Source organism: Erigeron canadensis, chromosome 3, assembly GCF_010389155.1.
Source record: "Erigeron canadensis isolate Cc75 chromosome 3, C_canadensis_v1, whole genome shotgun sequence".
Lineage (NCBI taxonomy): Eukaryota > Viridiplantae > Streptophyta > Magnoliopsida > Asterales > Asteraceae > Erigeron > Erigeron canadensis.
This window is the reverse complement of record NC_057763.1, coordinates 2,538,881-2,555,621: the sequence shown is the minus strand read 5'-3', so window position 1 is coordinate 2,555,621 and position 16,741 is coordinate 2,538,881. Positions and strand designations below refer to the sequence as shown.

General features: G+C 32.9%; 1 protein-coding gene across 1 annotated transcript; it reads right to left on the bottom strand.

The window, feature by feature from the left end:
* Positions 1 to 1,081: 1,081 nt before the first annotated feature.
* Positions 1,082 to 7,686, bottom strand: LOC122591200 (succinate-semialdehyde dehydrogenase, mitochondrial). The gene is made up of 20 exons (XM_043763424.1): positions 7,400 to 7,686; positions 7,209 to 7,322; positions 6,323 to 6,422; positions 6,159 to 6,207; positions 5,968 to 6,055; positions 5,772 to 5,882; positions 5,545 to 5,607; positions 4,928 to 5,038; positions 4,695 to 4,760; positions 4,526 to 4,603; positions 4,367 to 4,444; positions 4,044 to 4,110; positions 3,841 to 3,926; positions 3,405 to 3,437; positions 3,264 to 3,296; positions 2,909 to 3,009; positions 2,355 to 2,440; positions 2,107 to 2,213; positions 1,548 to 1,625; positions 1,082 to 1,449 (listed from the first exon to the last, which is right to left on the bottom strand). The coding sequence occupies exons 1-20, from the start codon at positions 7,490 to 7,492 to the stop codon at positions 1,417 to 1,419; spliced, it is 1,575 nt and encodes a 524-aa protein (XP_043619359.1). The 5' UTR covers positions 7,493 to 7,686; the 3' UTR covers positions 1,082 to 1,416.
* Between the last annotated feature and the right edge of the window lie 9,055 nt (positions 7,687 to 16,741).

Sequence of the window (16,741 nt, the reverse complement as noted above, 5' to 3'; positions counted from 1 at the left end):
GACGGTCTCAATCAATATTTTAAAAACCGGTATTTTAGTCATACCGGTGTGAAAAAAATCTCCGGTATTATCGGTATTACCGGAAATACCGGCCGATACGGCTATTCTACTTTATTTTATTTTTAGGAAAATCCTATAAAATTTGTGATAATTTAACAAAAATAGTCAAATACAATTATAATCCACTTAAAAATAATATCAACTAGGTATTTCATAACAAAATATAAGTTTTAAAGTTCACAAGTAACAAAAAACAACATTAAAGTATCTAGAAAAAAAATTTAAAAAAAAACTCACAAATAAAAATACCGGAAATACCGGAATGATAATACCGAAAAATATCGGAAATACCTGCCAGTATTGAATATTGAAAATACCAGACTTAAAATATTAGAGTATCCTCCGATACCATTTTAAAAAAAATAGTTGCAATACATAAAAACAAATACTATTTATTAACCCACCCCCTTATTAAGTTCAATTACTTTATCCATTCAGTCACTTAATTTTTAAAAATAGAAACGGCCTCTTTTTTTAAAAAAAATAAAATAGTTGCAATACATAAAAACAAATACTATTTATTAACTTTTTTAAGGCTGTGAGGACAGAAAGAAAGCATGTTCAGCATATGGATTTAGGTTGAATACGCGAATAAAACGAATTTGAAGTCGAACTTTCGATATTGACTTGGTTTCTTGAATTTTTGGTTTGGTCTGGGATCAAATTGATTTTGAAATTTAATTTATGATTTGATTAACTAATTGTTAATTTTCAAAACAAAACCAAATCAAAAACCTAATTAAGTTACAATAATTTGTAATTTTAAATAAATAACAAAGGTTACAATACATTGTATTTTTCCCATTTAGTAAAGTTTTGATGATAAATAACTGCAATTAAAATACATTTGCTAAATTTTTTGGACGAATTTTGTCAACAGAAGTTGTACATCTCTTGAAAATGGTTTGTTTTTGTTTAGATTGCATTTGAACCCAATTATAATTACAGAACTTTTAATGACAATGTTAAACACGGATATAATTGCAAAACCTGGCTAATCAGAGAGCCAAAACTGCCATCATTTTGCATGAACCTAAGGACCCTCTTCCATTTATTGATCTTATAATATTTTGGGTACAACAAAATTCATTCTAATTGCCAAGGGTAAGAAAATTGGCTCTATTTATTCAGCTAACATGATAGAGACATTACACTGGTATCTAGAAAAAGAAACAAAACGAAAAGATAAAAAAATAAATCTACGCGCTCTAAAGAGTCTGGACTCCAATGTCCAAGTCAAACCATGTTGCAATTTTTATCGAGTATCCATTTCAACTCTCACTAATGATGCTTTCCGTTTTTCAGTTTCGCCTTCATAACTTTATAACATTGCAGAACATCATCAAAGCTCATTTATCATGCCATGTTTCCCATACAAACATACTTGATCTGCAAGAGATTGATAATCAATAATCACCCTCGTATTTTGGCAAGACTTTCATGACTGATATTGCATAAAGATTATTCTACTGTGTTCTGGTACTTACCTCAAGATAATCATCCAACCCGTATTTGGAACCTTCCCTTCCTAAGCCAGACTGCTTAAAACCTCCAAATGGAGCCACCTGTAAATATGTGATGCAGATACATAAGGAAATCATTGTCTATAATTACTAGGCTACTACAGATACATAAGGAAATCATTGTCTATAATCATTGTCTATATCAATGCTACTAGGCTACTACAGTATAATATTAAGCAAAATTTTGACCCATAAATGGGCAGAATTGGGATGATGTTTGTCGAACGGGTCAAATGGGTAAAATTAACATAATTAGCATGAACAAAAACAGGTTACATCGGCCAAATGGGAAGAAAGTCACCCAACGTATATTCAAAATGCACAAAACCTCCTAACTTGTCCAATTTATGCAAGTAGATCATCATTCTGGGAGTACTTATATAGAGTATTAACTGTTCATAAAATTCAAGAAAAGAAAATCAAAAGCGTTTGTGGATTGGTCCAACTTGGCCCGATTTGACCCGGTAACAACCCTCCTATCCCACCCTTCTTGCTACATCTCTACAAGATATGGAACAGGTACCTCTGTAGAAACCAATCCCTCATTAACTCCAACAATACCATATTCAAGAGCCTCAGACACACGCCACGAACGCTTAATACTGTTTGTGAATATGTAAGCAGCTAATCCTGCACATGTATACCAACTATGTGTCACAAGCCTTAGCAAACTAATCAATTAAAAAACCACCTGGAAAAGGTATTTATAAATGAATCGATCAACAATGTAAAATATCATGTACGGATGTATGTAGATCATAAATATATGACCTGCATTGGTGTCGTTAGCAATTTGTATAGCTTCTTCTTCCGTTTTAAAACGTATAACTGGTGCAACGGGTCCAAAAACTTCCTGCCTGTAGCAATACAGATTCAAATACTAGTCCAGACATATATAATCGAAATGCATATAACTTGGAAACTAAAAGCTTCTAAGCAATTACTCAAATAAGTATTCTATTACTCACAAGTGAACCGCATAGCCACCCCAATAACACCAAAACCTAAAGGTGCAAGCTGGGCAGGTCAGGTGGAATGGGTGACAGGTCGGTCAAAAGACATTCTCGTTGAAACAGGTCATTTTTAGTATAGGGGGCATCAGCTTGGGTTAATTCCGGTTACAAAATATATTATTTACAATAATAAGATATAGAAAAATAAACTGATTTAGGGAGTTGATATAAATTTCGTGCTGATTTCCAACCTGTTACCCTGTTAGCTAAGTTTTATGATTCGACCTGTTTGATATGAGACACGGCCAAAATGGACTCATTGTTAAGTAAATGGGTCAAAATTGCCACCTTATTAGAGAAGTTCGGATTTACCTTGCTATAAGCATCTCGTTCTTGACATCACCAATAACTGTAGGCTCATAAAAAGTAAAGCCTAAGCTATGTCTCTTACCACCGAGAAGAACTTTTGCTCCCTGTACCAAACAATATATTACACTTGTCAAGACAGTTATCATGGTTATGCTACGGGACATACAAATATACAATCAATAAGATAGAACTTAGTATACTTTGTGTATCTTATCTGCCCTATTAAGCAGGGATTTAGGATAACTTTTAGATTGATACAACCTACTATAAAACAAAAGACACTAATGACTGTACTTGAGTTTGTACAGTCGCACAAATTAGCCATGTATAGTTTTAACAGTTAATGTTGCATTCAAACCTTCGAGACAGCATCTTGCACAAATGACTCAACCTGCAAGGTACCATTAGAACAGATAAGCTGACTTAAATGGATTCATAATATAATAGCTAGACAAGAACACTAGTTGGATGAAATCTGAAATAATTCAAGAAACCCAACCTTCAGTACAGCAGCCTCATTGATAAGTGGACCCTACATAAGAATATAAAAACATTGGACATCAATAACAAATATTAAATGCTACCTCTCCTTAATTAAGAAAAGAATGCAAAGGGGTCATTTGGATGTGCATCATCAAAATGATTATTACAGCTTAAGGATTTGCCGGTAATAGCAAGTTATCTTAGTAATTATTTTTTTTAGAAATTTTATTGCATACTTCTCCAAATCTGATAAGCGTGACCCGAATAATTCAAATTCATAAATAGTTTAAACACACATCCAAATACCTCCTAAAGTACTTCTTGATGATACCATTCTAAAATTCATATAAATGATAATAATAATCTATAGATGATCTACTTCTTAAAACAATCTATTAGAACGAATTTTGAAATATCACTTGTAAACTTCTCATATATGTATAAATGGTTACCTGAACAACCCCTTCACTAAAACCATCGCCAACTTTAAGGTTCTGAACAGCATTTGAAAAGGCACTTGTAAACTTCTCATATATGCCTACAGGGGCGGTACTTGTATTGTCATGCAACAAATACTTATAGATGGTGAAAGATACATAAACAACCACAAAAAGTTTAAAATAGTGATTCTATATAACATAATATTCCATTATACCTTCTTGCACAAGGACTCTATTTGCACATACACATGTTTGTCCAGTGTTACGAAATTTGGTTGCCAACTGAAATCAAAGAATGAATAGGCATTAATACCCTGATAAGGTTTTTAAACATATATACCACGTGACATACTCCTAATTTTAGTTAACTATTTGCACACACATGTTTGCCAAATGTTTAATCCCATATTTCTTTATCATATATAATATTACGTGACATAGTCCTAATTAGTAACTGAGAAGTTACCATCTTGATGTAAGCTTTTAAACAATATGTACCACTTGTGCATACAAAATAAACAAAATGTGAATCACTTACGGTCCCTTTAAGTGCCACTTCCAAGTCTGCATCATCGAAGATTATGCAAGGTGCATTACCACCAAGTTCAAGAGATACCTGCAACAGCAAAAAAAATTTAATGAGAAAATTGGCAGCTGCAACATATATGAATAAAACTATGAAGTTCAATACAAATACCTTTTTGACGGTCTCAGCAGAACCCGCCATCAATTTCTTTCCAACTGCTGTTGAGCCAGTAAAGGTTATCTTCCTTACCTAATTTAAAAGAAAAGGATGAATGTCATGTTATATCCTTGGATAATGAATGACACAGATCAATATGAATTTTAAGATTAGATTTAAAAACCTGTGGGCTCTCAACTAGAGATGTTCCGATTTTAGCAGCATCTCCCATGACCACATTCAAGACACCCTATGAATTTTTAGAGAGCAGGAAAGAATTTAGAAGTTATATATTAATATACGCAAACACACACACACTCTTATACGGCATATATATATATATATATATATGTACCTTTTACATTGTATACAAAGTTACACATATTGGTGTAAAGTATAAAACTCCAAAAGACATACCGGTGGGATTCCAGATTGATGTGCAAGCTCAGCTGCTGCTAGGGCAGTCAATGGTGTGAGCTCGGAGGGCTTAATAACAATAGTACAGCCACAGGCAAGAGCAGGACCAACCTGATCCAACAACAACACACAACTTTTCATTCTGAGTTACAGCCAACAACTATTAACACTAAAAGTCACAAATCAGGCAGATAAGACGGGTTGGGTAACGGGTCAGGTCAACCGGCAATACTTTTGTCCAAAAACTCAGTTTCTTAAATGATTACAAATAACATGTTGTCCATAATTTAGGATGTTTTATGCTAAGAAAATTACAATGGGGGACTCTTGACTCATTTCTTTGTAAGCTTATTTAAGGCGATTAATCGAGACATAATTTGTCAATATTCTGAGTTAAGTCACACCATTTCGTTACCAGGACTATAACCCACAACCTCTTGGTTAAAGGTCTACCTCGATAGTGCTAGGCTAAAGGTCTGTCAGCTTAAAGCTAAGTTTTTAGTTCCCCTTTTCATTTATTTGATATAAAAACTAACCCATATCGACCCACCCAAGATTACACAGGTCAAGTACCACAATAATGCAGCGTTGTTATTTTTGTTATGTTAAAAACATACCTTCCGAGCAATCATTGCTAAGGGGAAATTCCATGGAGTGATTGCACCAACCACACCAACAGGCTGCAAGTTGGAGAAAACATTAGTAAAAGCAAATACTATAGAACAAACTGAATAGAAATCGAGAGTCCAGATCTTCTCTATTCATGGACACAAGGGTCAGCGAAAGACTTGAAAGGGAAAAAGGTTAAAAACAGTTTTAGATGTTTTCGGATAAAATAAATCACCTGCTTTAGTACAAAAAGACGGCGATCAGGAAGAGTTGACGGAATGATATCACCATAAACACGTTTTGCCTCTTCTGCAAAGAACTCAATGAAACTAGCCGCATATACAACCTGCAAAATGTCAACAAAAAAAAACACCAATTATACACTTGTCTCGAAACATGAACATCTTTATTCAAAATGCCTGACATTATACCTCCCCAATGGCTTCTTTTAGAGGCTTTCCTTGCTCCAAAGTTATGAGTTGTCCAAGCTCTTCTTTATGTTCAATCAGCGAGTTATACCTTTAATTATGTGTTTGGTGAAATAATCAAAAGTAATGAATCATTATACATTATGAATCTTTTAACAGCTGCTAATAAAAACTTCAATATCAACATCTAATACCAATTACGTAGGCGATTACTTCTATCAGCAGCAGTTAACTTACTCCAATCTACAAAAGAAATAATTATACTATTTGGTTATGTCACATGCAACCACATAAAGCAACATGCATCTATCATCAAACAAATATTCAACAGAATGCAAATAAATTTGAAAATACATACGGCCAAAAGCATCATAAGCTGAAGAAATAGCATCTTGTGTTTCCCTCTCTCCCATGCATGCAACAGAAGTTATAACATCACCCCTGGCAGGATTGTTAACCTGCCACCACCAACATGTGTAAATTAAGAAAATCAAAGAACTTTCAACCCAATTAATTGTCAAATCAATATTTTCTTCAGGTTCTCGAGTTGAAGCACTAAAACTTAAGTTTTTGTAAATCATTCCAGTTCTAGCTACTATTTAAATTCTAAGAACACATAGTTTTAGTTCTTCAAAAGAAAAAAGAACACATAGCTGAACAACTCAATTTGAGCAACCAGTGAAGCTAGATCATAATCAACATAGAATAAAGTGTAAAAAATAATCACCACAACATCCCATTCCAAGAGTGTTAACTACATTATACAGATATGTTATATTACAAAATGTAAAAATAAAAAGAGTCTATTAGCCAAATTATACCACACTTTATAGTAAAAATGACTATTGTTAGGACTTAGGAGGTGTTTGGCTGCGAAGTTTTTTTTGGTTTATCACTTTTTTGAACCTGATAAACCTAATTTTAACGGTTAATTTATAAGTTTATCAAATATGCATCACTCGCGCCTGATCCAAAAAATAATTCTGCTTCTCTGTTAATATAATAAAACACACTTAATAGCCATACAATTCAAACTGCATTTTAGTGTTCAAAAAACATAGCACACTTAAACTAAAGTCAACCCTTTTGGCTCTAATTTTCTTGACTAACCAGTATTCTAGTGACCACTAACTAGACTACAATAAACTCAATAAAAGTTCAAAAAAGTAATAACAATGTTGTCATATATACATAATCAACTACTAATAAACACACCAAAAATATTTATAAAAAAAAAAAAAAACCTCAATAGTCTTGCCATCATAAGCATCAATCCATTTGCCACCAATAAAACCTTTCGTTTGAAACAATCCTGCTTTCTTTATCCCAGCCACTACACTCTCTGTTTCCGTACTCATCTATACATATATAATTAAATCAATAATTCGAATAATTAAAACCGTAATTAATTAACAAAATGAATTAAAAAACGGACCTTGCGACTATAGGAGCAACGTAACGAGTGATGAAGATGAAGACTAGTGGTGGTACGATTGAATAATGTGCGAGCGAACATCGTTCTTATCATGGCTAAAACGACGTCGTTGATGCCACGTGTTGCTGGTGACGATACAAATGGTGACTGATTCACTACACCTGTTATTGACTTGCTGCAGCCCCAATTAATACACTCCTCTCTCTCTCTCAGGTCAGTCAGATCAGATTGCTATGACTACTGTTCTATTTATAAATATCTACTATTTCTATATCTATATCTATATCGACATCAATATCGACATCTGTATAGATAATAATGGGGGAAAAAGGAAACTTTATACTAAACATATTCATTGTTTGTTCATATGTAACAAAGTTGGTAAACGTTTTGCAACTTAATTAATAATGGTTTTATATTTATTTAATTTTAGATAATGATTAATTTTCTTGATTCATAAGTATAAAAATCCTCTTGATGTATACGAGATGTGAAAAATTAAAGGGTAAATAAGGAAAAAAGTTTAGTGGAATACGAGTACTTGTCACAATGGTTTTAAAAGGTTTAATGCCTCCGAATGTAATGAATTACGTCCGCTTGTTAATGTTATGTAATGATGTACTCGAGTGTCTATACAATGTAATGAACTCATTATTATGTTTAAAGGATGTAACAAATGACATACTAGTTGGTTACCCATTTAAATGAAAGGTTATATGGTATGCCTAGTCATCGCTTACTGGATTAAAAGCACATACGTATTTATGTGGATTTTAAAAAATTATATATACTAGTATACATATACATATATCCTATATTTATAAGTCCTCACAATAGATTTATTTATCAAAAAATCGTCGGCATCCCAGACTTCAGTCGCCGGACATCACCACCATAACACTCACCGGACAACACCACTCACACCATCTCCTACAACACCGTTATACAACCACACTTATATCTAACCACCCCATCTATCTGGATCTAGAAAATCAAAATCTTTACACATTTAATTTAAGAGCAAGAAACTGTTGTGCCTGACCGAAATTTGTAGGAAGTGAAACTATCGTGACTATTAGATATCTCCCAATATTCGATCTTGATTTGTTATTCAAGTAACCCGTGCTGCTCCATACACTGGATTTGTTAGATTTATAATACTTATTTGTTAATTTTGTTGTCAATCATATTTGTGTTCAAAATGATTGGTTGAATTCTCTATAGTTTTTATGGGCAGGGTTCTGGGGAAGATGAAGAGAAGGATGGTAGGTGGAGAATATAAATATAAATACTATAATATGTTTAGGAGAATTAATATTTGTTCTCACTTTATTTTTGTCCAAAAAGTACAAATAATTGTTGATAGAATCGAACCGGCCAACGAAATGAAAGACCAATTTGCAAATCATGTCCACCACATAGTGAAACTTGAAACTATGTCTTATTTCCCAAATGGGCAAAAACGCAAACACTTCCTCATAAATTCCATGATACTTGGCGATGACACTTTTCACTACGTCTGCATGATTCTCACCGCTTTGATATTTGTTTGCATTGGTTCGCCGAGTATAGATTTGGTTGAAGTTTTGAATGTGTGGACACATTTTTCTCCAATTCGGTCCCACAATACCGCCATCACGGTAACGAACTGGTTTTGTCTTATAGTGCGAGCAACTTCTCACAAATTCTTGCCCAATACGTCCTTTTTTTTGAAAGTTTAAGTTTAAAAAAAAAACCAAAACACTATTAGTATAAAAAAACACTTATATATAAAGAAAACACATTTATATTAAAAAACAGAAAAAATATAAATTGAAAATTCAAAAATTATAAAAACTAGAAACGGGAAAAAAACAGAAAACGAATCCGAATTTTTCTAAAAAGTTAAAAGATGAAAAAACTGTTATTAAATAAAAACTGAAAATTACTAAAATTTGAAAAATAAAAGAAAACGAAAAAACCTAGAAATGTATAAAAACAGAATAAAAAACTGGCAAAAAAATGTATCAAAAAATTTTAAAAACAAAAAATTCAAAAAAAATACCTAAAAAACATAAAAAAGGGGAAAATATATACCTTCCTTCGGGTCTTCGGTAACTTCGAGCCAAACTTTGGCTAAGTTGGGATTGTTAAAATCAGGTTGATTTGTTGTGTTTTGGCGTGGACGGTAAACCGGGGTGTTGAAAGGATTGTTGGGATACATTTTTTTCTTAGAAGTATAGTTGGAGAAGAAGAAGAGAGTAGTAGAAGAAGAAGAAAATATGAGTTTAAATGTAAAATGGTTGTTTAAATAAAGAATAAAGTTTAAATTAAATGGATTTTTTTTAAATATAGCCATTGTCAACGGTCAAGTTTTTGAAAATGAGAAAAGTGAAGGAATAAAGCATCGACCCAAAGAATCCGCCCCAACCCCTAACCACCCAGCCGGGGTAGTGTGGCTGGCGATTAGCCGACGGCTCGCACGTGGGGGCCGGGCTAACCGCCTCACTCTTCTCAGCCTTAGCTAATAGTCGTTTACAAAGGTTTTGAGGCTAATAGTCGTTTACAAGTTTTTGATGATATGATCTATGAATGCTTTGACGAATAGACAAGCAATTTTTATGATAGAGGTGTATTTTATCAATGATTTGACCAATTAACAAGCAATTCATATCAGTGAATCACATTTGAACTTAGGTTTTTTTTTAACATTCAATATTGTTATTGATTCATAAATATATCAAGGTGATAAAGCAAGTACGAAAGTTAGAGGAAAAGATACATATAACACAAAAATAGGATTAAAAGATAAAATCACACGTTTTAACTTAGTTGACAATACTTTTTGTAAGTTAGCAGATAACAATAATGACTAAAGCAAAACATATTATAGTGATCAAATAAGATTTTGAAAATTCATGTTCACTCAAAAACAAATTATTCATATGTAACAACAACTTTTCAACAAAGTTAGCAATCTAGATTAGTTAAAAAACGAATCAACAATGGATTTTGAGACCTTAATTAACCCCATAAACCATGTATTGAAAGCTTCTATCAAGATTCAGCATGTTATAAAGTATCAACATCATTAGATCCAAAACCCTTATAAGACTTTATTCAACATCATTGTTTAACTAAAAGCTATGACTTCATCGGCATTCATTCATCCACTTAACATTTGTATGTTCGTTCATTAGTTTTGGCCTTTTGGGTTGGCTAATTATCATTTTTATTGTTAAGGGGGCGTTTGAGGTAGCTTATTTAAAGTTGATTATAAGATTATTAGATTTTGTAAAAAAGCCGCAATCAAATTTGAAAAAAAAAAACTAAGTATTTTTTACACATTAGAAAGCTAACAAGTTTATAAGTATTAGACTTATTAGACTTCCTATTTTGAGAAGTCTTTAAATTATAAAAACTTTTCAGAACTATTTGATATTAATATTAGTTAACGTAAGTGTATTAACTTTTGAAAAATCTTAGACATTTTAGAAAGCTAAAAAACACTTTTAGAAGTGTTGGACTTATTGTATTTTTGATATTAAGATATAAGCATGTTGATTGCTGACACAAACATCCTCGAATAGCATATAATCAAGAGTGTTTGAGTGACACTCATTATTATCAAGCGAATAAATAATATGATTTTGATAACATTATCCTTTTCCATGCCTAATTTCGGTAGGCAACATGTTGTCGAATCACCACTAGAAAATTTATATCTGGTAACCTAAACAAAGAAATCGTGACATCAAACTCAAATGATTTAAAACCACCAAACTGGGGCCGAAATGAACCAAGAAATATACAAATGTGACTTTGGTTCAACATCAACGAGCAAATCAATGATATGTTTTACAGGAAGAAAGAAAAGAAAAAAAAGACAATCATGATTGATAAGGTTTCGAAAAGAATAATATACAAAATTTAAAGGGGTCTCTTATTTTCACTTTCTCATTTTAAATACATACACCTATAATAAAATTATGCATAGCATACAAAGAATAATGTACCGCCACCACCTCAACCCGTTGTCGACACCTCCACTATATTGCACGGCTAAAAGAAGGTTGAAATAGATGGCCACAATTTAAATCAATATTAACTAAAAGGTGGGTTGTCTCACAATCAACTTGGGTGAAAAACTCCCCACATCTTATTTTTAATTTTATTTCATGAAAATCATGGGGACCCCATCATTTATTCAATATACAAATAATATTTAAAAATTAGTATGTGAGAGGTTTTTCACTTAAGTTAGATGTGTGAAAACCCCACACTCACTTTTCCAGCACATTGGTACAAATTAAATTACGCCAAACCAAGAGTGAAAGAAATATGGACTTTTTTGGTCTTCATGGTTTGTCTAATTTGTTGGAAAAAACGGCTTCAAAGATTCCCCAACAACACAATCAATGAGAACAGTAAAGAATTATGAACACAAAAACGTGGAAACTCCAAAACCGGAGAAAAATCACGGGCCTCCAAAGAGAGAAAATTCTACTATATGAAAAAATTGTTACAATACACTTGAAATCAACAAGTCCTACACCGTAAAACAATGACTCCGGCTTATCTTCTACACATAAGAAAAGCATCCCTCTTTAGTTTCACACAGACCCTCCCAAACTTACTCTCAACACTGTTGTGACTCACCGACCCCCGTCAGCACCCGATGTTATTTATGACTTGCTGCCCTCACAATATCATTGTGACTTGCTGCCCTTACAAAATCACACTCCATACTTCTCTTTTTCACTTCGTGTTTTGCCTTCCGCCTCCACTGCCCTTTTTGCTATATCCAATCCCCCCTTTCATACTAAAGGAGACTTCTAGTGTGACATCACAAATGTGTGTTGTCAAGCAAAGAGCTACTCCACATTGGAAGTATGATGTCAAGTTGTAGGTATTTCATGGTGTATTTGGTGTGTGAGAGTATGAGTGAGAGGTTGTTTGGGCGGGACAGTAACTTGTATATGGGTGTAAAAAATGGGCGGGACTTTTGATTTTTGAAAGTGAAAAGAAAGAGATCAGGGGAGGGAGAATGGAGTGAGAAAACCTAAAACAAAAGGTAGTTTTTAGATTTTGTATTTAAGCTTCCTATCTCTTTCTCTATCAAAAATAACACACATTTCACATTTATATAAGAAAACAAGATTTTAATTTTGGGTTTATAAATATATGTGTGATTACATTGCAGCAGAATTGTAGCCAGTCGTGGGCTCTAGGTCCAAATCTATATCTATATCTATACATATATCTAATGATTTCATAGTTTTTATTTTTATTTTTACAGATTTGTAATATGGAAATCATTTGAAAAGGGAACAATATTCATTATCTACATATATGGTAAGCCACTTTCCTTCAGATCTGAAATTAAAAAATATATAATATATATATATATATAGGGCTTTTTACTTGAAAAGTATCTCAACTTGTCACTTTTTACTTTATTGAGGTCAAAAGAAAAAAATGTTCTATGTTGGGAACAAAAACCGGCTAAACCGTTTATTGTGGCCTAAGCAACAGGTTACCGGTCATAATTTAATTTTATATTAAATAAAAGAAAAAAAATAATGAAGTGTATGTCATGTCATCATATTCATGTCATCTCTATCAAACACCATCTATCTCAAATGACTTTTGTGAAGCAAAACTTTAACAGATTCACCATATTTTGATCGATTTTAATGTTTCAACAATGAAATACTAAACAAAAAAAGAATTTGCTGATCATCTACAAAAGCAAAAGAAAGAATGAGGAGGGAGAGATGATGTCTAATAAATCCATCACCCAGAATCATAACATTTTCTAAATTCAAATCAAATCCATTTTCATTTCCAATCTCATCTTCTATTCAATTAACAAACATTAATATCTCAAAACCCATATATGTATAACCTCCCACATAATATATAAGACCCGTATATAGCAATGGTGATGTTCACGCCGGCGGTTACAACTTCCGGCGGAGCAGTGGTGGTCAGCGGCGGTTAGGGTTTATTCTTATTGAAGCAGCTCCGTTTTCTCCCTTAAACATAAATTCGTCAGAATTATTCACAGATCCCCCCCATTTCGAAAACATCAGTAGTTTTGTTAGGCTGAGTCGAACCATCAGCCACCACATGGTGGCCAACCGAAGGAGCAATCGTGGTCAGCGGCGGTAGGAATGATAAAAACGTCGGCGGCTGCAACTCGATTTATATTCAACAACAAAAAAAGAACTTGGCGATCTAGAACCACATTTAAACAGGGTACACCTCGCTAAAGATTGGTGAGATTGCTAAGGATTGATGGTATGGTATGGAAGCAATAGATCTTGTAGAGTAAAAGTAATCAAACTTGAAGACGCTGATTGCCAAGACTATCGATACTCCAATGGTGGTTGATAAAAGAACAAAAAATAGATTTCTTTACAATTTACATTGATTGAATCTGATGGATAGATGGAGATGAGGGGATAAATGGAAGAGTTGTGAAAAGAAAGTAAGTAATGTGAGGATATAATAGTGGTGTCGATTGTAACTTCGATTTTATAAATGTAAGCATGAGCAGCCATAAAAAAATGGAGTAACATTGATTTTATAAATTAATTCGATGGTTAGGTGGGTTCTTGTTGTACCGATGATTGCCACGTAAGTAATGACCGACCCCACATCATGTATTAGCCGGTACGGACCTATAAGAGATGTTTTAGCCGGTTTTTGTCCTCAACATAGAACATTTTTTTCTTTTGACTTCAATAAAGTAAAAAGTGACAAGTTGAGGTACTTTCCAAACAAAAAGCCCATATATATATACGAATCTATATAGAAATCTGCTTGTGAACTGGCTCATCAAATTTAAGCACTAATGGCTATTGCAGGTTGTTATTGGGTCAGCCATGGTTGGTGGGATCAAGCTAGAGCTTTCAAGATTGGTGATATTGTTGGTACGATCGATAATATTATACAAAGCAAGGGAAAAAAATTAACCAAGTACTTTCTTTCTTGTATTATATTTTAAGAAAATTGGTTATATGATGTTCCAGTTTTAATTTGTGGAAGGATTATTATATGATGTTTATAAAAAAGGAAAAAGGTGAATATATAAACATGTAGTCTTGGATATAAACAAAAATTAATTAACCAGTTAGGTTTTGAAGAAGTGGGGGGTGATTTTTGTTATTAACAAGTGTAATGGATACTAATCTTATATACTAATCTTATATACCTGATGAAATTGTTTTGTTGGAGAAGGTTTGTCATATTTGGATTTGCGATCGGGCTGATGATGATGTGACTGATCTTGGACTTCGAGTTCGAGTACTGAAAGAGTGTTATTTGATGGTTGTTTTGAGTACCGAAAGGTTTGTCATATTTGGTTGTTTTGATCTTGTACTTCGAGTTTATAAATTTTTAAAATCGATATATAAAGATATATTGTCTAACTTTGAGTACCGAAAGAGTGTTGAGATTTGCCAGAGAATTATTGTACATATGAGATAGTCAATAGTAGTTTTATCCGTAAACAGGTCTCCAAATGAAAATATTGGACTTGTGCCCATTGGATATAGTTAGGAAGTGCAGATGTGTACATGCCGGTTATTTTGGGTTTTGAAATTGTCCGATATTGGGTAATGGTTCATGCTAAATGTTATTTTGAGTGGTGTAGGATAAGGGTAATTGGTGTTGACTCTATGACTATCATGTGTGAAAAAATGGAAATTATTTTGGTTTGCTATGTTACTTTTGGCAATTGAATGGCTAATGGTTACAAGTGACAATTATGGATCAAGCTCGTAAGTTTTTATTGAGCAAAAACACTACGTTATTGCTAAAGTAAGACCATATTTATTTGCAATGAAAACATATAGGACTAGGGTGAGTATAATCAGCTTGGTCGACCCATTTGCTCTATTAGTCGAGGGGAAAATAGGCAAGTCAAAATAATAAAGAAATGAACCGGACAGATAATGAAGCAAGCTCCAGGTATTTTTTTTATTTTTTTAAAAAAAAACTTTTTTCAATCACTCAATAGTTTTAGTTTGTTCATGTTAAAATGTTTTGTGATTATGACATAGGAATTGACAGGTGATCTTGATGTCTCGGTGGTGTTTTCTTATAGTCACTTGCTTTCCGGGTACTACATGTTAAATGACAGTTAAGGCATGTTGATGGCCATCTCACTTGGCATAACAAATAAGTATGATGATTTATATTAAATCACTAGAGGTGGCTTAATGGGTGGGTTGGGTGGGTGCTTGCAGGTCATACACCAGAAAGGTTTGATCATTTTGCTTAAGCTTTATAATAATAGTTAGTACCTAAATGACAACTATATACTTATGGCTCATACTTGAGTATAGCTAGAAATTATCTTAAAAGATCAAATCGGTTGGATGGGTAAATTGTTCATACAACATTTATTGACTTGCTGTAAATGAAATTTTGGGATTTTTAAGATATAATGTCAAGAAATGATATATCTTTGTCATGTTTGGGCTGATCATGATACAAGTTAGTTGCTTCTGGTCAGTCTGATTTTCTGACCCTGTAACATTATTTGACTTCTAGAAAGTCAACGAAGGTACATTCTTTAGTAATGAAATTAGTACAAGTCTTGCGTGAAACCATTTTGTAGATGTGAAGTGATATAGTAATGAGGGTGGGATGCTAAAATGAACTTATACTGTACATGATCTATACTGATTTAGTTACTAAATGATTGCAGATTATCACAAGATTAAATGCTAGCTAAAGAACAATTTTGGTGACCAATCAGATCTACAAGTCCATTGTGGATGGCATGGAAGGTAGTAAGAGAAAAAAAAATGAAATTGTAGTATAGAGTTTATATATACTCATGTTAGTTTTACCGTATAGATAGATAGAAGGGCAGTCTTAAAGATTATTAAAAATTGAATATTTGAGATGGAAATTAATGTATTGTTATTTTATCAGTATTCCATTCATTAGCAGATGTTGGAAATTAATGTGTGTAATGGAGCTCATATCTCATGACCAGTTATTTGGCCCATATGGTTGTATGGGACATATGGGTGATTGGCCTTCAAGCTTTGAGTGTTTTAGTATTGAAGTAATAGATTTATATTACTGAGGTATATAATAACTGTTTTGAAGTTTTGCTAATTGTTCTTGAGACCTATAGTATTGTAATATGGGATGTATACTAAAAAGTCTTACTAAAAACTTTTGCTAATCTATTTATTTGTTAATTATTCGTTGTTGTTTTTAGACCTGATATTTGGAGTTACCAATTAGCATGGCATGTGCGAAAACGTAATGGATTTTACAATAGTTTTTTTTATTTTATTAGACATTGTTAATCTTAATTACAACCAAAACATGATTTTC